The sequence below is a fragment of the Diadema antillarum genome, unplaced genomic scaffold, assembly GCF_040938485.1.
Source record: "Diadema antillarum isolate AM-2024a unplaced genomic scaffold, OU_Dant_1.0 seq00000471_RagTag, whole genome shotgun sequence".
NCBI lineage: Eukaryota > Metazoa > Echinodermata > Echinoidea > Diadematoida > Diadematidae > Diadema > Diadema antillarum.
Genome location: NW_027271439.1, coordinates 673,906 through 697,110, shown reverse-complemented (window position 1 = coordinate 697,110; position 23,205 = coordinate 673,906). Strand labels below are relative to the sequence as shown.

Sequence of the window (23,205 nt, the reverse complement as noted above, 5' to 3'; positions counted from 1 at the left end):
GAGAAATGAAACACTGCCCTCTTAAGTTGGTCAATGTCATATGTAGTTGTCTTTGGTTTTGTTTTTGTTTCCAAGTTTTAGGTTTGCCGTCCTTGACACGAACCTGTTGTTGATTTTGATTTTGAGAAAAATGATGTTATTTCACCGCACGATGTATGTTGAATGTTTGACAGCGCATCTGCAGGCAAATTGGAAATAAAATGCAAGATGTCATCGTCTCCTGTTGTTGATGGCTAACTCTGAAAACAAAAGTAATTAAGGAAAGTACTTTCCAGAAGTGGTAGAATTAGCAAGAGTGCATCATCAAAAAGAAAGCGTTTTACAATAATACATTTTACCACCGTGGCTGCCAAACGAAATTTGAATCCATTGCATGAGCTAAGTCTGCTAGGGATGTAGATGTTGTGTTTTCTGTCACTATAGTCCTTTATAAGTGGTTTGAAGTTTTGAAGATGTGAGGGGTTAACACTCACGGTCTCCTCATCTCTATGTCCTATAAGTATTGTTGCTTGGATATATTTTTGCTGTGCTGTGGGTGATTTTCAAGAATCGTGTGATGTTTTCAGGCAAAGCAATTAAGGAAGAGCATCAACGATATTCATCTCCCCCCCCCTCTCTCTCTCTCTCTCTCTCTCTCTCTATCTCTCTCTCTGTTTCTATCCTTCTTTCCTGTCTCTCTCTTTCTGTCCATCTATCTCTATTTATCTCTATCTATTCATCCATCTATCTATCTGCCTACCTATCTATCTATCTACCTACCTATCTATCTATCTATCAATCAATCTATCTATCTATCTATATATCTATCTATCTATTTATCTATCTATCTATCTACCTATCTATCTATCTTTCTATCTACCTATCTATCTATCCATCTATCTATCTATCTATCTATCTATCTATCTATCTATCTATCTATCTATCTATCTATCCCTATATCTCCCTCTTCTCCCGCTCTCTCACCCTACATCTCATTTCTCTCCCATTTTATCTCTCCCTCTCGCTCATCTGTCTATTTCCATTCTCTACTCGCCATCCATCCTTTGGCTTTCTCTCTATCTCGCCTCCAATGCAGCTTGTCTGGGAACGACAAGAATCGGCTGAAAACGGGCGCCGCCCAAGGCAACAGCGTCTGCAACGTATCCGACTTCCGCCCAAACTTTAAAACAGATGCCCTGAAAACTGAAAGGTGAGGGTGACAGCACTCTCTTCATTTTTCTGTTTGCTTCTTATACTTTTTAATTCAAAGTAATAAGGTGATCATTAATGTGTTTGTTTGCTCATTTATTTGTTTGTTGATGTTTTTTTTTTCTCTGAAATTTCCGTCGCCTTGGGCCAGTTACACTGCAGAATGTTATGCAGGCATACAGTAATGACAAGTACCAACTGATACTTCATGTTTAGATGGCTGATTTCAATCATCTAGAAGAGCTCTAACACAACGACTATATTGTGCTATCACCTTCTCAATCTTTATGGCGGATTTCCTTCCGATAATACCAGTAATATTCCAACGTTGCATTGGTCCTAGTTTATATCTACAGCCACTATCTAAGATTGATTTGTTTCCAATGTGCATCTTTTTAGTAGGAAGACTGTCCAAAGGTGACACAAGGCATCAACGTAGCGTCACTTCACATCTCTTCGAGCTTTGCTGACCCATGTACTCGCCAGAGACGCGGCCACCTATTTACTGCCACCATGAGACTTCTCTCTGCTGATCGTAGCTGACCTGAGTGCACAAGAGGCAGTATTTACTACGATATCCAGCAGTTCGACAAACGACCAAAAAAGTGGAGGCTGAAAATACTTTTTGTACTTACAAGAAACAGTTAACCTGTATTTATCACCGTATCACAATCATGGCGCACTGAAAGACATGTTTCATGCATAACAGCATTTGGTCAAATGTGATACATCTCTACTTTGCATTTGAGTGAACTCCACCGAGTCTGGTCCCTGCAGTATCTCGTTAGAACTGAAACGTCCCTTTAAACAAACAAAATATGGGTGTTAGCACACTACGTATAGCAAAACATGAACTACGTGTATGTTTGTTCGTTTCGAATACTGTACAACGTTTAAAAGAACGGCTGACGGTCGGCGACAAGTGCAGCCTACTGCCTATCACGTACAGTAAACTACTTTAGCGCCATCACTGTCCGATCAGCGCACAGTCTTGGTATTTGCTGGCTGGCAGTGATAAGCCCTCTATCATTGTAGTAGTGCACGAATATCATTATTAATGCAGTGAACCATGATGGCTATAAGCCAGTTCACAGTCGCAATCTGATTTTGTGCAGATAAAGGTCACTGTAGACCTTTTCTTGATTTGATTTGTAACTGAAGTATTTAAAAACTGGATAGGTCTTCATGAAAACTATGTCATAAATATTCATGTATGAACTGGTGCATGCCGGAGTGTACAAGTGTAAAATGTGTGTTCTTTTCAGCGGTGTAAACCAAAAGCCATTCATGCAGCACTTACACGTAAATTACCACTTTCTGGTTTGCTGTTTTGTCTGCTCTTCTAATAAACATATTAATTCATTTCTTTAAAGGTCTGTGTCTAAGTAAAATCCAGACCACTGTTTACTCCATAACTAAAAAGCGATAGGGCCCTATAAAGGTTAAAAATCGAAGAATTTAAATGCAAAATCCACAATATAATTCTTTTGAAACTTTAGATGTTTGAGATTGAAGTTGCTGAAAAACAAAGAAAATAATCAGAATATTATGATAATTTCTTGTTATGTAATGAGTGCAGTAGCGTTGAAAATATTATTGATGATGACTTTACTTTAAACATCTCTTCGTATTGATAACGAAACAAACCTGAAGGTGGTTGTTGTTGGAGTTGCTATTGTTGCTTATTCAGAGAGAAAAACGTATAGAACTCAATACGTTACAAATTTGATAGTCGTATGAATGTGTCCGATAATAATACCCTGGATGTCCACGCAAACATGATCCACAAACTTGATTCTGTCTCGAAAAAATTACGGTAGTAAACATGTATACGTGAAAAAAAAAAGAACAGTCGATTATAATTATCTGAGATGTAATATGCTACTCGTGCTGTACAAAATCACTCATAGTGGGCATAAATTGCAGTGCTTAGCCTAGAGTTATACAGAGAGAAAAAAAAGAAAGAAAATGAAGAATAGGATTGACAATGGGGTTTTCCCTCATGTCATAGAGCAACCTGTAAAGTTAAAGGGACTGTACAGTACTGGTTGAGGTGGGGATTCATGTTTTTTACATTCCTAAGAGAGATAATGAGAAACCTCTATGAAATATGAAAGAGCATGTAATTTTAGGAAGGATTCAACGTTTATTTGATGAAAATTGGTTTTCAAATGGCTGAGATATCCAAAAAAGTGATAATAATAAAAGACTACATGCCCCAACTTTATTAGGATCTCTTTGTTTCACCTTGTTTTTGGATATCTCAGCCACTTCAAAACCGATTTTCATCAAATAAACTTTTGATACCCCTTAGAATTGCATGCTCTTTGACATCTCACAGAGTGGTTTCTGAATATCTCGCAAAATGTTAAAAGCTAAATCCTCACCTCGACCAGAACTGTACACACCCTTTAAGGTTTCACTGCAGGAAGCAAACCTAACAGAAACTTATCTAGGTTTTCTCTGTCCAGATTTTCATGCAGGAAAGCAGTGATTATCATGATATGGACATCGCAAAATGTATCAATGGGAGATATTAATATTCATTTGAATAGTTTGCGGATAAGAGCAGGCTGCTGTTCTCTTAGTTCCTTTATGGTCGAGGAGTCCACCAAGACTTGGCGTACCTCAACATGGTTGACTGGATTTTGACCAAGACGTTTTATTACATCAAACTTTAACTCCTATGAATTTTATCGTTACACTTTACTCCTCTATGTTAAATTTTTAATCATTTGAGGTCTGTCCGTGAACTGCATGTTGCATCACAAAAACTGATCCGAAGCTATTTAATTTTTTTCTCATCAAACCAACAAGGATTCGTGTGGTTTTTTTTCTTCTATCTATAGGAAAGGAATAAAAAAAAATATTCATATGCACGTAGGCTTTCCCGAAAACTATTGCAATTTGAAACTAGAATGTAGTGACAATGTTCAATGTCTATAGAATTCCCACGCTTTATAGTTAGGTGGAGACTTCCGGTTTTTTTTGGAAATGCCTAATGGAAAATCCAGAGTCGAAAAATCCAGAGTTGATTTTAAACTTGTCAGTATACAAATGATGCACAGGACAGAGTGGATCGGTGAATATTGGATGCGCGAGTTAAACTTTAGAACTGTTTAAACCCACGAGCGCAGCGAGTGGGTTTTAGAATGTTCCAAAGTTAAACGAGGGCATCCGATTCTCACTGATCCACGAAATAGGCCTGTGCATCATTTGTGTTATAAAATGGGCCCGTAAATTCATGAAATACAAGCATTTTCCCCATCATGTGTCCGGTATACCTTCTACACTATACAAGACTTGAGCCACGCGTTCGGACTTTACCGGATGCATGGCTCAGTGTGGATCAGTAGAAATCAGTGCATGACAATTGACCAATCAGATTGCAGAGATTCTAAAGCCCATTTCATAACCCGCACTGACAATCAGCAACAGCATCATAATGGTAAATAATGATATATCATACATAGCGTCAAGTGTACTACTGCTAATTTCAAAGAGATATCTGGCGCCATGTGACTAGTTTAATTCATTAAGTTCTGGGGTCGTGCTGCTGCAGACAGTAACAATCACATTGTACTCATCAAATTGGCAACACTGAAGTTTATTACGTAATCTTATACGGGAGAAATGGATTAGTTGGATCTACTAAAATCAATTAAATTATCAGAAGATAAAAATGTAAGAAAACTTTCACCAGTGCGGGGACAGAAGCATTAATTTGAATATTCTTTACATGTGTTTCCAAATTAGTGATTAGTTACAAATTGAGCGATTTAGGGGCTTTTGATAGTTCTGCAATAGAATTTAAACAATTACATAATATGAACAACACATGGCTCAAACGAAGGAGATTTTGTTTTGCTCTAATTCATCAAACGTTAACCAGATAGAATAAAAAATCATTTGTGATAATACGAAACAGCATTAGGTACTGTATGCTCTCTGGTACTTGATAGCTTTACACTTTGATACGGACATCAAATGTCGCCCTCGTTTGGGATGGCATGTAATGGACACTGATTTTTGAGGGCCTATATGATAGAAAGTTAGTGAATCTTGACTCCACGATATTGCACAAGAACGATAAGCACAGACATTTCCACGATAGAATGACTGAAAACGAGTATAAATACGACGGGTTGATGTGCAATATCATGTTAAATCAGACACGCAGAGATGGCTGAATACTGTTCCTTGTTTTCACACATTTAATACATTTTATGTAACGTCAAAGTTAACACATTTTCATGTAACGTTTATATTACAGCTGTGCGATAAGAGTGACATATGTCGCTCTTTCTGTAAGATCAGGGTGTACATCTCAGTTAATTTAATTGAAGTGAGACACTAGCTTCCTCTCTTCATACAAACACGGAATTTGCTGTGATCACTTTTTACTTGTAATAGATCCATTGCGATATATGTGAAACAAGTATCATTTTTGCTTCTAAATCTTCTATAAGTATACTCTTGGAGTACCATTGTGAATGTCGCTAACAATGTTCGTCTAGATTATAGATTTTTCTAGCTGGAATTGATATTTTTCTGGTTTCACTAGAGATTCGATGTCTTGCGGCATGGGAACAAAGGAAAACTGTATTGATATATCAATGGCTATGGTCAGAACTGCAAATACATTTTGTTGTATAGCAACCCCCCTCCCCAAGAAAACAAAAATCTTAAAGTAATATTGCCAAATATTATAATAATGATTTTGACACTCGGCTTTCTCAAAACTTGATAGTAAGTAATAAACATGTTCCGTTTCAATTCTTAAAAATCTGTAAAGTTTACTGACCTGAACATTCCCAAATCGTGAAAATGTTGATTTCTTCTTTTTTTTTTGCGAAAATGTGAAAGAAAGTTACCACGTTGACGTCACTGAGAGATATGATTGGATAATAAGAAGTCGCTGAGAAAAACCCCACCCTTATCACAGCAGATAAAACGAATGTTCTAATTTAGTATAAAAGTCTGTTCACTCTATTCTGACGTTTCTAGTTTTACACAGGGATTAGTCATCAACATCGTCAAAGGAATTATGGGTATTTGGTATTTATTTCATACACGACAGAGCTTTCTATTACATGTTTGGCATGAACGTCTAAAATTATTCTTGTCGTCCTTGGTCGTGACAGCTTATCCATGTGCTTCATTAACCTGACTCTAATTATGCGGTGATCAATAACTCCTTAACTCTGTGAATAGATCGGTAAGAGAGGCAAAGAAGAGAGTCAAATGACTGTTATTCTAATTTTTCATCACACATATGTGCTTTGACAAATCAATTTTATGGCGAGTTGACGATAAAAGCCGACTTAATGCTATGATCAAGCTTTTGATATGAGTGGATTACTCGAACGTGCTAAATAGGCCGGAGGTTAGATGATAGAAGAGCCAAACGATCACGTTCTTGTCTTCACTTGTCATGGTGAGGAATATGAGTTTTAAAAAAAAATCAAATTTAATGAGAAGTAGGTTTCTTCACTTTTCTAAACGTATAATCATGGCCTATGGACGTTTGCTTGTACATTATGATTGCTAGATAGACAAGAAAATAAAGTGTTGGTGTAGGAATAGTGATTCCATCTGCTGAACTCTTACATCGTTTCGGTTTTGCAGATGCATAGTTAGTGAAATAAATTTCAAGTCATTGTTCGGTAAGAAGGCTTTAATAACTATATACTTAAAAAGATATGAGGCTCGTTGTTCTATTGCAATGACTTAAATGTGTGTCCATGTTTCAATGAGCAATAAACATGTTAAAACTGTTGATTCAGTTTTGACCATATGCACTGCTATGTTTCTGATTTCTTGTCGTTTTCTACATAATCCTCAGATGAGTGTGCAAGAATGTGTAATACCGCACGCAAGTGTACATCGTATGTATACGCATCATTATAACTCATTATTTCAAACACACTATATATCTGACATGAATTAATTATATGCAATTTTGTAATGTAAGTATGATGTATTTGATTTGCATTCAAAGGACACTGGTCGAATAAACTGATGAGGATTTCGCAGTTGTTTCCCAAAAAGTAGTTATTGTGGGGTTCGTTACTTGAACAAATATATGCCTTTCAATGGCATACGTGGCATCGAGAGATTCTTTGCACGTCACCACAACTTACAACTTTGCAAGAGCGGTTGAAGGTCCAACCTCCTTACAGGCCCTATCAGCCCTGCCACCCTCCCTCCCTCTGCCCTGTCACATAATATATTTAAGTGGCATTACCAGTTCAAGAAACTGTACCCTTGTCTTATCTTGTCACCCCTCTACAGGCGGGCCTAACGGGGAGGAGATCTCGCTCATCGGGTGAACCTCGGGGGACTTGAGCCAGAGCTTTCTCGTGCTCTTTTGTATGTCTTCCGCGCGCCATTTACAATTTCCCGCCAATGATATCCGGCTTTCGCCAGAGAATCTTAATCGCTAGAAATCTTGAAGATTTTATGTTTCTCTTTCCAAAACTTTTTAAGGCTTTGGAGCGCTCTCCTTGACTTCTAGCCATGTGCATTTCTTCAAGACATAAGTCCCTCGACTTGAACCAGCGAAATGATAATCCTATAATCTCGAAATAGTTGCTTATTTGTTAATCCGAGTAAAAGGGAGACGCCCATCATGTTACTGAGGAGTATTTATTTCATTTTATTTAAAAATGACAGCTTGAAATGATATCTTAGACACTTGTGTGCATGCTCCAGTTACAAATGTTTTCTATCTTTTGCTTTATGAAAAACATAACATAGACATTAGATAAGCATCTAGAATTGAACCAATCTGGTCTCTTCGATCCCCGATCCCTTGACGAGTTCAACAATTCTGATATTCTTCAGTTTTTGCGATTGTAAAATGAGACATAGAACTGCTCATCGGAGAAGCTATGCTAATCTCTAAATTAAGACCTATCTATGTTCGTATGAGAAAGGACGAAAAAACGCGAAATCATCATGATCATGATTTTATATGAAATAACAGGGTTGACAGCACATCAACAATATGAATTCTATTCATTCGATCAATTTCAAATTCAAAATGAAATGTTATCGATTAACCACACATTACATACATAAATACATTACGATAGCAATATATCTGCATGTATTGTAGTGAGAGGCAGTATCTTTAAGATATTTGCCATAACTTGACAATGGGGTCAAACTATTTTCAACTATAGTGGTTTTCTCATGACAATAAAAGAACATTAAAACAGATGAAGTTACATCATTGTAGCTCAAGTAAAAATAGAAAAGAGTAGGAGTGACAAATATTGGTCGACAAATGGTGAATGCGTTGTTTTGGGGGTAATTTTACTAGAGAAACAATAGGTGCCATTACATTGCTGAAGGGATAATGTGCGTTAATGTTTTGTATGTTCCGTGTCTTTGTAAATACATTGCAATCATCAGATCAGGATACTGTGACGCAGTTTTGCCGGTATGAGAGAGATGAATACAATGTATAGACCTATATTAACACAGCTGCACTCTCTATTCATATTTTTAGATTTTCGTTGCTTTACCCAAATATTGCATTTCCAGCAAAAACAGCTAGTTTATCAAATTTTATTTCAATTCATGAAAAAATTCTGTATTAATTCATGTCTTCAAAAATAAGTACTGCCCCATCCAGTCCAATGTTACACTGAGTTTTTGTAGCAGCTTTTTCCGAGGGTATCTTGGCTTCAAGTTGCCCCCAAACCGTCGGGGAGGAAGTTGCTGTTTTCGGTCTACTCTACAGTGATCGAGAAGACGGACACAGTGATTTTCAGTTCAGTGTTTGACCACTTGAAGCACCATAGCCGCTTGATCAGTATGATATCTAGTTTATTTGATAACACTCTCAAGAATGCATTTATTTCAACCCCCCCCCCCAATCTTTCAAAAACCTTCAGCAAAGAGGTTCACATGTGTCGTAATGATCCAACTGCTACATGCATCAATATATTTACCAAGAAAGCAAGAATTTTTATCTCTTTCTGCAGAAGCAATAGAGTGTTTTCATGTTTACACATAAAACATAATCGTTACCATTCCTTGAAACCAGTACGTATGAAGTACAGCGAACACCATAAGGAAACTCAAATACCAGCTGTGAGATCGACCGGCAGAAAGTTCAAAAGTCATTTGGATGCAAACGTGCAAGAAGGACTTCTACCATGAATTCCTATCAAGGTGAAATAATTTTACAGCCTCTTCCCATCCCTGAAAGTAACTAGGTTTTAAGATTTAGGGAGGGCGAAAGGCAAGAGATAATAAAGAAAAGAGAGTTCCGTGTGATAATAGAACTATTTCTATTAAAATAATGATACTTTGACTGAAAAAAAATGCGTGTATAAAACTAGGGGACGTGGCATAAAGGAAAATTGAACTGAACAGAATTGAATCCGATATCAATAATCACAATTGCTCGCTTTGCTGTTTTGAAGTTGATTCCGACTGCGATTTTGATACATTCTTCATTATTTAGTTTATTCACTAAGAGGAATAAGAATAGTTATGTTGCTTGTTTGATTCTCTTTCATACCTTGGTCAAAATAAAAGTTTTTGATGTGCTTATTCTCTTCTGAAATTTTATATGATATTTTAGACAGCCATTTCGCTGTCATCACATCCCCCCCCCCCCCCAAAGAAAAGTGATAAAAAAAGCTGGTTCTCTTCGCCATGTTGCTCTCTGTTCTCCCAACACTTTAAATGGATGGTACAGTATTGGTGGAGATGAGAATTGGGCTTTTAACTTTTTGCGAGATACCAAGGAAAAACCTATGAAATAGTACAGAACATACCATTTTAAGAGGAATTCAAAGTTTATTTGATGAAAATCGGGTTTGGAATGACTGAAGTAAAACAAAGCGATCGTAATGAAATGTGGGTCCCACACCTTATTAGAATCACTCTGTTTTGGATATCTCGGCCATTTCAAAACCAATTTTCATCAAATAAAAGTTGAATTCCTCATGGAATTACAAGCTCTTTCATATGTCATAAGAGGTTTCTCATTATCTCACCAAAAATGTTAGAAACCTGAAATTAGGTCTCAACCAAAACTATACAATCCCTTTAATATCCACTCAAAGGCAGCTAAATAGCCAGAGTTCACACTGTCACAAAGACAAAACTCTATAAATCCCCTTCAGTACTCTTCATAATCACAGAACAGAAATTTCATTTCTATCATCACGTGTCCTGTCCATTGATGATGTGACCAAGGAGTTGACAACTCCTTTATCTGACCTGCGTCTTGTGTTCCAGACGGTTCCAGTATTATCATCACTGAAATTAGTAATTAATTATAACTTGGTCCCATTCAGCAAGGAACCTCTCTTACACCGCCAGAGGACTGTGCCATAATCATTACCCTAAAGCCATGCCAAGTAACCATTTAGGTGCCTACTTGCCTAGATCAAGAGGGACATTGTGGGTTTAAAAAAATGAACGCACCTTATTGGATCTCAACCGAAGACAATCTGTTTAAAGGCCCAGTCACACTATCGTATCGAGCCAACGAATGCCCAAAGAATTGGAAAATTTGAAGATACGTTCGCATCCCTTGCTGTTTTATACTACAATAGTTTGCAACATGCTTGACGTTCTTTGTATTCATTAGCTATTCGAAGGGATTCGCAGAGATACGCTGGAGCCAATCTTTTTTCTTCTTTTTTTGACATGTCCAAAGAACGTCAAACATGTTACGAACTATTCTAGTACTGGCAACGGATGCGAACATATCTTTTAAATTTTGGAATTCTTTTGACTTTCGTTGGCTCGATGCGCTCTAGACGGGGACTTTAAAATCCAGTGTGTTACTCAGAATATGCACGGCTATATACTCCCACTTCGTCCTTTACATGCATCTGCGCCATATCTTCGATTATAGTCTTCAGACATCTTCGTCTTTACCTACCTTCAGATACCATAAGGAAAGGAGAAAAGGAATTTTCTACACTCCACAAAATTTAGGCCACACAGACTGACACCATATTGTAGAAATTAATCATGGAATGCACAATTACTCTTGATTGGTTTGTGAAATCTATCGACTGAATGCATTCACTGAAGTTTCATAACACAGCATTTATACTTGAATAAGCGAACAGATGAAGGTACACTAAAAGAGCACAGCATTTGCAAATTCTAGTTCACTTAACATCACATTCTCAAATGGTAAAGAGTCGGGCTATTTGAGGGAGTTAAGGCGCTGATGACGGACAATTTGGTGCAAAGATTCTCAGAATGCTTTAAGCATCCATACACTTTTAAAAATACCCCTTAGTCCTTATGGAAAGTTTATTTTTTACCCACGATCTACCCTTAATTCGCCGACCAATCAGAATCAGGAGTGATAACACAAAGATCCACCTGTCTTTCCTTCTCTTGTATCCTTATTGATTCTTTTGTTTACTTGTTATAACCACCACGTGACGAGAGCAACAGGTTAAGGGGAAAAACAAAACTTTGAGGTTAATACTGAAGCTTCAACACTTTGTTGTTCAGTTCTTGAAGAAGAAATCATATAAATTGACAGTGATCCGATAATAATCTTGTTTTGGTAAATGTCATAATCACACCGATCACACGTTTATGAGTCATATATCTGTCAATAACTTTGACGCATATGATAAGGAGCAACTACTGCGCACACGTCAATGGTGATGACAGCTTCTATACTATATAGATATGAGAGTAACAAGTTTTTGTTTCAACTATAATCTTTCTTTTTTACGACGACTTTTGACGAGTCGGGGAAATGCGAGAAAACCTGTGCTCAATTACTACTCCAATCAGAGTCTGATCTCATCCATTACACGTTTCGAATTATAATGATCAGCTGATTATGATGATTATGACGATGATATATCTACCAAAACTCGTATTATTGTCATTGCTATCAGAGTCCTGCCACTTTTAGTGGCCGAAAACTATTTCAGTTGTAGTAGCAGTAGCAGTGGTAGTAGCGGCCACCGCTCGGGTAGTAAATAGTACTTTAACAGACAGACATTGTTTGAGTTATCTCTCGGATGTCATTGTCGATGACAGATTCAACGAAGATCGTGATGACTCAACCGGTTGTCATAGCTGTCCGTCTTCAAACTGCGTCATCAAAACGTCACCCGATCCCCTGCCGAAACTCGACCCGGGGCACATCTCATGACAGACATCTCCCAGTCGGCCAGACTTTATATACATGGAGCTACGGGATGATGTAGCTCCATGCTCTACGCCAGCCCCCAGCCATGGAGCTCATACAAGACAGCTCCATACTATGCTAGCCTCCTCTTGGAGAGTGTATGGTTGTATGTAGTCGCGCACAGGGCGAATAGTTAAGTTCTCGCTCTAATGCGAGTGCTCACATTTTGCCATGTTTGCAGTATTACAATAAAACTTTACCTCCTATGGAACCAGTACAGTGTTCTGACAATCCTGGAACATAAAAAAAATCCGATATAAACGTAACAAACTCTCATTTACACTGAATGCTGTTTGAAAAACCATGATATGAAGTATTAACAAATTTATACTTATATTTAATAGATAAATAGGTTCGTTAACAGACCTCATCAAAGCAAACGATCCTTGAATATCGCCAGCAAAACTGAAGATATATTGCATTAATTTTTCTTTTCCTTGGAAAAACTAGGATATCAATCAGTGGCTTTCAGTGGTGGAGTGGTAATAAATATGAAAGTTTATTTTCAAAGTCATAATGTCACCTTGATATAACTTAGATGTAGATATATCCTTCGCATGAATGTAGGTTTAATCACTCGTGAGTTGGAGCTTGAGAGGGCATTTTTTTTTCACTATTATACCACGTAATCAATCCAGTCAACTAAGATAATAAATTAACTAAATTCCCTCTCCCCGCAGTCTTACACACATTACGATATGATATTGATATAATGTACAGTCATTGTCTTTATTATTACAACTTTGATAATTCCAACAGTGGAAGAATCTTTTTGTACGCGAGCAGTGGATAAGAAATTACCGAAAATGGTGCTGGCGTTCTTGATTGTGAATCGTTCATAATCAGCACAACTTAAATGCCATATTGAAAATTTCTACAGCTTGTCACTCCTTTGTGTAAACGTATATTTTATGCATATGATCCAACTTTTGACACCTCAACCTGGAAATTGTAGGGCTATTCATGTTATGTGCAAAACAGCAACAGAAACTGCATTAAATTTATTCGTAAAACATGGCCTTCATTTTGTGATTATGGTAGAGGTTAGGGGAATACAGGGATGAATGTTTGAGAATCACTTAAAATACAGGGTTTGTCATCTCTTTTTGCGACTTCCGTACAGCTGTGGTAAAGGCACGAGACCAGTTTGAGGGGCCTAGAAGCACCTCTATCAGCCGGGTGAGACCGCAGACGGCACACGCCCGCAGCGCGGCGAGCGCGAGGAGGGTAAACAAATCTCGATGAGCGCAAATAGAAGAAGAAGACAAAAACAGCGGACATTTCAAAGGAGCTTCGAAGTCGTCAAATTATTGAATACACGTGTATATGTATAGAGATAGATAAGATAAAGATATTTTCTGAAATCTTGCGCACGCTGTCATCACGTGCTTCCAAGCTAGGAAACGTCGCATTCATCTTTCTGTACTTGTAACTGCCGATTAAAAGTTATAGGATTGTGATACGATGGTACTACAAATTGGCTCGAAGTAATCATTAAGACTTCTATTTTACTACATGAAAAGGTGAAATTGCTCACATCTGAGCACGTTAAAAAAATCGTCCTGTTGTCTTAATATTCTGAATATCATTTCAATCAATAACGATAGGAATAACATCTTTGCACTAACCATCTTTTTTTCCCCACATGAAAATTGAAAAGCTAGAATATTAGAGCTATATATTTATGGCAAACTGCTGACCTAGCATACTTAAGAATCTATATCTACCCATATCTATAAAATCTATATCAATATGTATCTTTATCTATATTATCTATATCTAGGATACCGTCATTATGTGTATCTTGATCTGAAGTATCAAAAAGGAAATTTGCACAAATCTAGGCTACGGAGACATAAGGAGCACTTTTTCTATTCCCCCCCCCCCCCCTCCCCCCCCCAAAAAAAAAGAAAAACAACAACAGCAACAACAACAACAACAACAACAACAACAACAAAACAAAAACAAAAACATACTGTTCTTTTCAAAATGACACAGTATTATCGTTTTTCTTTCATTTGTAATAAACATAGGTTAAATTCTGATTGAAACAAATCTACTTTGATCTAGAAATCGGAAGGTTGCTATTTTGTTTGACGGAAGTGACTTGGATAGTCTCATGAAATCTTGTGATAGATAAAGCTGTATATTGTGTAATGCTGAAAATGTTAGATCTGGAGAGAGAAATATTCAGAATAGTGTCGAAAACCAGCCAGAGATAATGATATGCAAAGGTAGTAAGTATCTTCATAAGAAGTACTTATCACAGTAATTTCATTATAAATGATATTCTTGTGCATGAAAGATTAAATTGACGTGAAAATATATCAACTATAGGTTTGTTGTGAAAGATGGATGATATATGTGTACATGGAGATATAGACAGAGTTTCTGTAATTAACTTCATTGTCACAAGCCCATCATATACTGCAAAATTGATAATTTCATTTTGCAGACCTTTCCGATAGGTGTTGATTGACTCCATACAATGCTTGTCCGAACCGAAAGTGAAGGATTCTGAAACGACACGCCTTGCCGGCCATGTATATTCATAAATGCTGCATAGTTATGAGCATTGCGCTTGAAAGTTGTGTCATCCTCATTACATTGCAGTACATTAGTATGAATGTAGTATACTTCCTGTTTGTTGTCAGCTAGTTAACCTTTCCCTTTAACTTTGATCACGTGTCATTTTGAGCTAGAATGGGATTCTCTACTTCCGTTACCTCATTACAATGAGTTCAATCGACAGCTCAATAAAATTTGAAGAGAGTTTTGGATCTACAGTAACTTCAAAGCCGCCACAACGCTCTACTTGAATGATGAAATTAGATACTTTAGTTTACAACGTCATAAAAAGATGATAGAGTCATCTCTTTGTTCCTCAAGAAAGATGAATGATGAAAGATTTAATGGTATCATTAAAATTTGAATGGCTTTACGTGCATTAATTAAGACTGGCAGTATATCTTGGTTTGAATTAAGATATGCTGGTATTTGGGATTAATGGGGCACTTTCGCCGTTAGGGAATGAACACGAAGTGAAAATTTGTGTTGAACTTTTACCCTTGGGTTTCATAGCCATCTTCCGTGTGACGCTAAGTGTCTCAATCCAGCTGTCACACACACACACACACACACACACACACACACACACACACACACACACACACACACACACACACACACACACACACACACACACAATGAAACACGTATGAATAACATCAAAGTACTCGTTTCTTCGTCATTCTGCCTTCCTCTGAATCATAAATGATTGAACTTGAAATGACATTGCATTCATGAACAGGATTAGTCTTTTATTTATACTGATACAATATTCGTCTGCAAATGAAAAATCCTCAAAAGAGGAAACATAGTTAAGTTTATAATTTAGTTTATATAAGTTTATTACAGTTTACCACTTTAAAATAAAGTGGGATATCGTCATTGAGGTGACATATTTTTTCTATCTCTCTCTTTAAATCCTACACAGATGTCTGTTTATCATTGTTCACGAAAAAAAGACTTATACATTTAAAAACGATAAGTGAAATGATTTGAAAGGCCACAGCGTACTTTCGAGTTTAAGATACCAGTCTTTTGTCTTCATAATCAGCATGCTATTTATTCCCACTTTCCAAATGTCTAATCCGTTTTATTGGAGAGGTGTATTCTTTCCCTTTGTCAAGCCGACTTGACTTCTTCTTACAAGTCGGGATAGGGAACACTTATGGGCTTTCTCATTGACCCACTCAATCAGTTGAATTAGTCTTTTTTATTCTCCCGTATTCAAGGACTATCCTAGGGGCATGTCTCAGGGAATTATTATTTTTTGTCTTCAGGATTGTGCTATAAGAAATAGTCAGTGCTCTACAATGGTAGCAGATATGTTAACATGACTAAAAGATGCTGCGTGAGTGAAGCCACTCTTAGAGGGCTGTCGGATTATCGGAGAAGAGAGCTGAAGTTTGGAATTTCAACCGAAAGAAAAGAAGCCTTTATTGGCAGAAGGCAGAAAGAATGGCTGCCTCTATTGGTCGAAGGATTTGTCCCTTTTTCCTTAGATGTTGAAGATGCTAAAGAAGGAAAGGAAGTAAAAATGAAAGCACAGATTGCTGATAAGTGAAGGAAATCCAGTCAATGAAATGTAACCAAGACAGTACTGTCTTATCTTTTCTCTATTTTTCTCTCCTCAAACTCTTTTTTCTTTCTCCTCTTCCTTCTTCTCTCCTTCCTTTTCCTTTTTCCTTCTTCCTCTAATATATTATTTCCTTCTGTATAAAAAAAAACCCTCATTTTTCTTTTTACTCAGGGAACTTGGCGATTGTACAAGCTCGGCCTTTTGTGCAAGTTCCCCCCATATTCTCCCATGTTCCTTACAAGCGAGGGCTATTTCAACTCATAGTCATAGTGAAGTCATCGTGATCAACTATGTACATCACATGTATCTCGGTATGTGTGTGTAGGTGTAGCTGTACATATGGCTATACTTTGTTCTTACATCTGTATATTTGCTCATCTCTTTGTTTAAAAAATATGAAAATGACTTCCACTAATGCATTCTTTTATTGCTTACCTGGGTTTGCCAGATTTTGAGGAAACTTTAATTCCTCGTTGGCTGCTTCCCTTCAGCTTATCATGTATTATGTATTCCATAGATCCGTCTTTACTCTGTGCTTGTCGTGATTGTTTATCATTGTCATTCTTTGATGTTGTTTTTTATGCTGAACAAATAAATTCAATTCAATTTAATTCAACTTTTCTAATATCATTGTTTGCATTTGTATTAGAACTTCATGTCATTTCCCCTTCTTGTACAACTCGATTTTGCTGCTTTGCAATTATTTTGTATTATTTGGATATGGAACAAATATTGAAATAATGAAATGATAATGAAATATTAAGCAGCGAGCAGGAACGTCCAACAGTACTCACATACATTACCCATATATGTATACGTATGTGTATATATATATATATATATATATACCCATATATATTACGCATATATATGTATGTATATATATATATATATATATATATATATATATATATATATATATAGAGAGAGAGAGAGAGAGAGAGAGAGAGAGAGAGAGGGAAAAAAAGTGGTGTTTTGGTGGGTCGAGATCAATCTATCCAGTCGTTGGCAAGAGATTCGAGATGCAAGGGCGAGGTTGAGGCTGACCAGTTTTATTTTCACATTGGTATATCTAAATACGCATCTAAACGTTCATTTCTGGTTTTTGTTTTTGTTTTTGTTTTTTGCCTTGCCTTCTGTGTGCGAAACTTTGTGTATATAACACTATGCTTGTGATGTCAGCAATGTAAAATCCCATGTTTTCTTTCCTTTCATCTCATTTACAAATTAACAAACTCAAAAACTGAACAAGGAATTTAGAAAGAAAAACAGGGGCTATTTCTATGACAGTTTGTGCACATATATATTTTCAACTCTTTAAAGTATTACACATAATAAATATCTTGATCTTAACTCAAAACTCGTTAATCCGTAGATTAACACCTTGTTCTCCAAGGGTCCTGTCCAAAACAAATGTACATTAGAATGTTCCTTAAAAGAGTTTGTACAGGGCACACCTAATTGCCACGAGAATGATTAAGATGACACAATAAATTCTACTTCGGGTCAAGTTCTCCTGCCATCAGAAATTCTCAACCATCCGTTGGTTCTCGCGCCCTGATAATTACTGGTATTTTTGTTCAACTCTGACAGTCATCTTTGAATAGTAATAACTTTTAATCAGCACGCGGTTGTGTCCTTTTTTCCCTTTGCATTCGTTTATGATTTTTTTTTTGTGTGGAGAATTCTCTTCTGCCACTGTCGTAGACCGTGGAACGAGCTGTATTTAATGATATTTCTAAACTGGGTACGCTGTGTCATCAGCAGGCCTTTGATTCCCCACAGAAAATGGCATGTTGAACCTTAGCTGTTTGCGGTCAAAGACGTAAAAATAATTGAAGAAAAAATAGATGAATAAAACTGAACTGCAGATGATATGAATGAAGACGATTTATTAGCGCTGCTACTTCCACCTCAATGATTAATTCGTTTTCGTTTACCATTGTGATACTCTATTTGACATTTGTATCATAATACACCTCAAGAAAGGTGATTTATGATATTTCATCAGCTCAATTCTGATGCAAGAGCATCGCTTATCATAACGGCATCTAAAGGTGCAGACTGAACGATGTATTTCAGTTGTTCCATTCTTGTCTCTGTGAGCAGTGAACTTCGGAATAGTGTAATGTAACGGTGATCTACTCCGAGTTACACAAAGTTGTTAAAGTGAAAGTTGTGATTGAACAGACCTGCGATGATTTCAGCAACTAAATGCAAAAAAAAAAAAAAAAAATGTTCAAATGACGATGGGTAGAATATATTAAGTCATTTATTAACACATTGCCTTACATCACATGACCATGACGTCATACAATAACAAACTAGATTTGACTTTGAATATCATCAACGGAGTCATTATAAGAAAATAATGATAAGCTTACGAACAAATGCACACAAAAATGACGCCCACAAATTTGATTTGATTTGATTTATTTCTGCTTAATTCCGTTACATCAGATAGGATCCACTATTACTTTGTAGTGACGTCACAGTCATGCTGCCAGGAATTTCATTTTGTCCTTCATGACGGATGCCTTACAGACATACGTATAGTACGGTTCAACATATTATCAACTTATTTCTGGTAATCTGATTAATTTCGATTTCATTTCAATTTCATCCCGTACACTTTCGCTTTGCTCACATTCGTACACTCAGATGTTATATTATGTTCTATCTGATAACTGGAATACTGTTTACATCTTGTAGTTGTTGTTTTTTCCTTAAAAATGCATGTATGTGTGTGTTTGAATCTGTGGGTACGTGTTTCATTCTGTACTGTGTATGTTCGTGTGTAAAATATGGCAATCTTATAGATCAAATCTTAAAAATGGACTGTCTATGTTCCTTAAATGAATATACATTTGCATTTTTCTTTTTCCTTTCTTGTGTCATTAATTTTGTGCTACACAAAGTTATTAGGGTTTTTTAAACTTTCTTCCAGCATTGCGGAACGGAATCAATAAAATTCCTTTAATAACAAGATTTTACACAAACTATTCCCACACAATGACATGATATTTGCCGCTGCTATGGTGTTCAGTTGATCCTCATGTATTGATAAAGTTGTGTACGTGCGTGTACTGTAGGATGAAACATTTTCAAGGTTTTCGCAGAAAAATTGTCTCTTCCATCTCTCAACGGGGGACAGATCTATATCTCAATTACTTCAACACGTGCAGGTACAAACAAACAAAAACCACAGAACTGCCTTGAACTTGCAAATAAATGGAACAACCGCTTAATTAAATTGATATTGATCTACCCTTTCCTGTTATCCTTTAAACTTCGGGAAATAAAGGTTGCTCGTACTATTCTTCCCATCATATTCATGTCATCTTCAGTTTCTTCATTTTTTTAAAAGTTTCTTTTGAAAAGATATATCGTCAGTTGGATGAAGACAAGCACCTGGGGAGCGCTTAAGGGACGTAAATGAAGACATGATACCAAGCCTGACCGGTGGACTAACCCCTCGGGCTTGAAATGCGATCTAGGGGTACCGAGCCAGGGTTTTGTTATAGGAAGTAGAGGCAAATATTGATGCAGGATTCGACGAGGGTGATGGCGGTGTGTGAGTGCGACGACCGCCTTCTTTTTACTGGTGAAAATTAAGAGTGTTGAAAAAAAGACGGGAATATGCGTTATTGTAATATGGTGTGAAATCCCTCTAAATTGATTAGATACAACGCCTGCGTTAATAATGTCCCTTCATTATCCTGAATTAATTTCCTTCTTCCATCCCTTACTATCCCTACGCCCCCTTCTCTCTCGCTCCCCCCCCCCCCCCCCCCCCCGGTTTCCCTATCTATCTGCATATCTATCTGTCCTTCTCTATTTTCCCTCTTCGTAACAGATATTGATTTGAATAGAATAAAGATAATCTCCTTATTCAGTATAAAATACAAATATCATTAGACAAGTGGTATGTCGAACAATTATAAATGCATCTAGTTAGACTGTAACACAGATGTGTTTCAACTGTATGAAACCCTGAACATCGGCTGATGAATAATATTCTTGTATTTTTATCTAAAACATATACCATGAAGAGATATAAGTATTACAAGAGAAAGAGAGTCAAACAAGTTGAAACCTTTAAACCAAATAATATATTGATTTATTCCAGTCAATCAAATATTTCTGTAGTATTACAGAATATAATGATATTTGCTAATGTAACATTACATACTATTAGGTCATTACTGAAATTGACTGATACTGTGCTACGCGAGAAATGGTTTTTATGTGATTTATATTCTATAGGTGGACGACAGGACCGGAAAGTGTTCCATGTTATACACTACTCTATACTTTAAATGAATGCAGTACAGTTGAAATACGGAAATTTAACACGTGCTTACTTAAATTTTGAGATTATTGTACAGACGGACAATAATAGTGGACGTTGATGCCTACTGAATAGAGGGTTATGTATCCCCCCCCCCCCCCCGGTTGTTGGGGGTGGAGTCGGAGCATGTCCTGATGCACACGAAGCAGGGCGTGGCTAAAAAGAAACAATCAAAATGGCCGCCTGGTAAACAAAGTCACGTGGCCTCAATCAATGAGACCTCTGGACAGTCTGAAATTACCCCGCCCAAGACTGATGTCCAAGTTTACTCCGGTCTTCCTTGGTACATCACTGGCATGATGCGGGTTGTCAGTTTATCGGTGATGCAGATGTCGATGGAGCACCAAACTTTGAGAGAGAAAATCTATATTTCTATAGTTGAATCTATTCCCTCATCTCACGGCGGTCGAGCTTTTGATATCGAATAGGAGAAGGATTCTAGGAGAAATTGATTGCAGTCTAGACACCGACAATAGTAATTGATGGTATTATAGTAATTGAACTGTACAGACTAGAACATTGGAAGGAAATTCGCTATGTAAATTTGCACATCATCTCAAGGAGTAGAAATCAATCATTCGTATGTTGTGGTCTATTGTGTATTAAAGTGTTTGTTTGAAAGTTGGTAGGTATCGCTTGTCAGTGTTGATTATTGTAAGACAGTGTACATGTAAGACAGTGTAAGTGTAAGACAGTGTAAGTGTAAGACAGTGTAAGACAGTGTACGTGTGCGCGCTGTTCACATTTTAAAAGGGAACTCCGAACCAGTCAAAAGTTAGTCTGAAAAGAAAAAGTAAAATTTTACAAGCACGACATTGAAAATTCGAGCAAAAAGGTATTCTCACGTTTTTTTAACCTTTTTTCGACAGTTCTTTAACGGTCAATATAAATACACAAATAAATGAGTTGTTGATGTCGTCGCTTTGTAACTTGCAATATAGTTTGTACATAAAATCTTTAATATTTTTTTTCCAAACGCGATTATGACACAGTCTAAAGTCCTGCTGATGTATATCTGTCTGATCATTTTTTAAGTTATTCAGCCAGGATAGCATAAATATTTTTTACTTTTGTGGCAGAAGAATTGATTTTTCTTTCACTCGAACATTAGAAAATGGTGAGGTGAGGATATGAGGTCACTCACTTGCATATTCGCATCAACTGTTTGAGAACTGCCAAGTTGTGCAAAAATTAGAGAATGTTTAAAATGTCATAACTTCCTTGCTTGTGAAAATCCAATTTTGCCCAAATTTCCACTGTTGTGCTTGTAATAGTTTGCTCCATCTTCTCAAACTAACTTATAACTGGCCTCGAATTTCCCTTTAATTGTTGTTCGTGATCTGAAAGGAGTGCAGGACGGATGGATTTTTGTTAACTTTACGTCGGTCACCGCGAGGTCAGCTTGAAAGTTTGATTACAATAATTACGCGTATCATTAGCAATGACGTCACAATCACTCTAAAAATTATCGCAGGTATCAATCGTTATCACTGTACTTACGAGTAACGAGAAAGATAGAGAGGAGAGAAAGAAAAAGACACTCACATTGACTACCATTAAATCTTTCCCGTGAAAGCAGTCACGTACTTCGTTGTGTGTTTTATTCACTTTTCCTCATGCTTTCTTGTTGTTGTTTTTTCTCTCTCTCCTCCTCCTGTATTTTCCCCCTGGTTCTTCTTTCTTGCCCCCCCCCCCCTCTCTCTCTCTCTCTCTCTTTCTCTCTCTCTCTCTCTCTCTTAAAACAGATAAAGATAGGAAAAGGCGGATTTCTGGAGGCATCTACCGGATACCAGCAACAAGCCGGGCAGGAAATCATTTAAAATGTTGCGAGGAAAGAGGGAAAACAGACCCCCCCCCCAAAAAAAAAAAGGAGCTAATGTTGAATATATGAAACTGTTTTCCTGTGATAGTCTTGTCTCCATTCTATCATTTAACCCTGGGTGCACGTTATTACAACAACCACGTCTACCACACCAAGTTAGTCTGACATTATTTTGGGGTTTTGTTGTTGTTGTTGTATAGTTTTTGCTGTTTTGTAAATTTAAGAAAATACTAATTGCAGCGCTTGTGGGATTTTGTGAAACTTAATGACACAAATAAAACGACGCAACATGCATCGACAAAATATCAATGTCCCTGATACACATTTATTATTGTTCAGATAGAAATTTAGACACAAGAAGAAGAAGAAGAGGAAGAAGTCTGCGATTGCAGTTGTAGCTGGGAACAAACTACTCCCTGAAGTATTTGGATCACGATGAAATTTTGTTAAAATGAAATTGGAGAACTGAACGGCCTCACGAACATCGACGAATGAATGATATT

At 36.9% G+C, this 23,205-nt stretch overlaps 1 protein-coding gene across 1 annotated transcript in view; it reads left to right on the top strand.

Moving 5' to 3' along the window:
* LOC139733328 (uncharacterized) overlaps positions 1-7,492 on the top strand; it is a 29,721-nt gene extending 22,229 nt beyond the window's left edge. The window contains exons 12-13 of the mRNA XM_071644166.1: positions 1,076-1,189; positions 7,483-7,492. Of these exons, the coding sequence (XP_071500267.1) occupies positions 1,076-1,189; positions 7,483-7,492 (124 nt within the window). The remainder of the gene's footprint in view (positions 1-1,075; positions 1,190-7,482) is intronic.
* Positions 7,493-23,205: the final 15,713 nt, after the last annotated feature.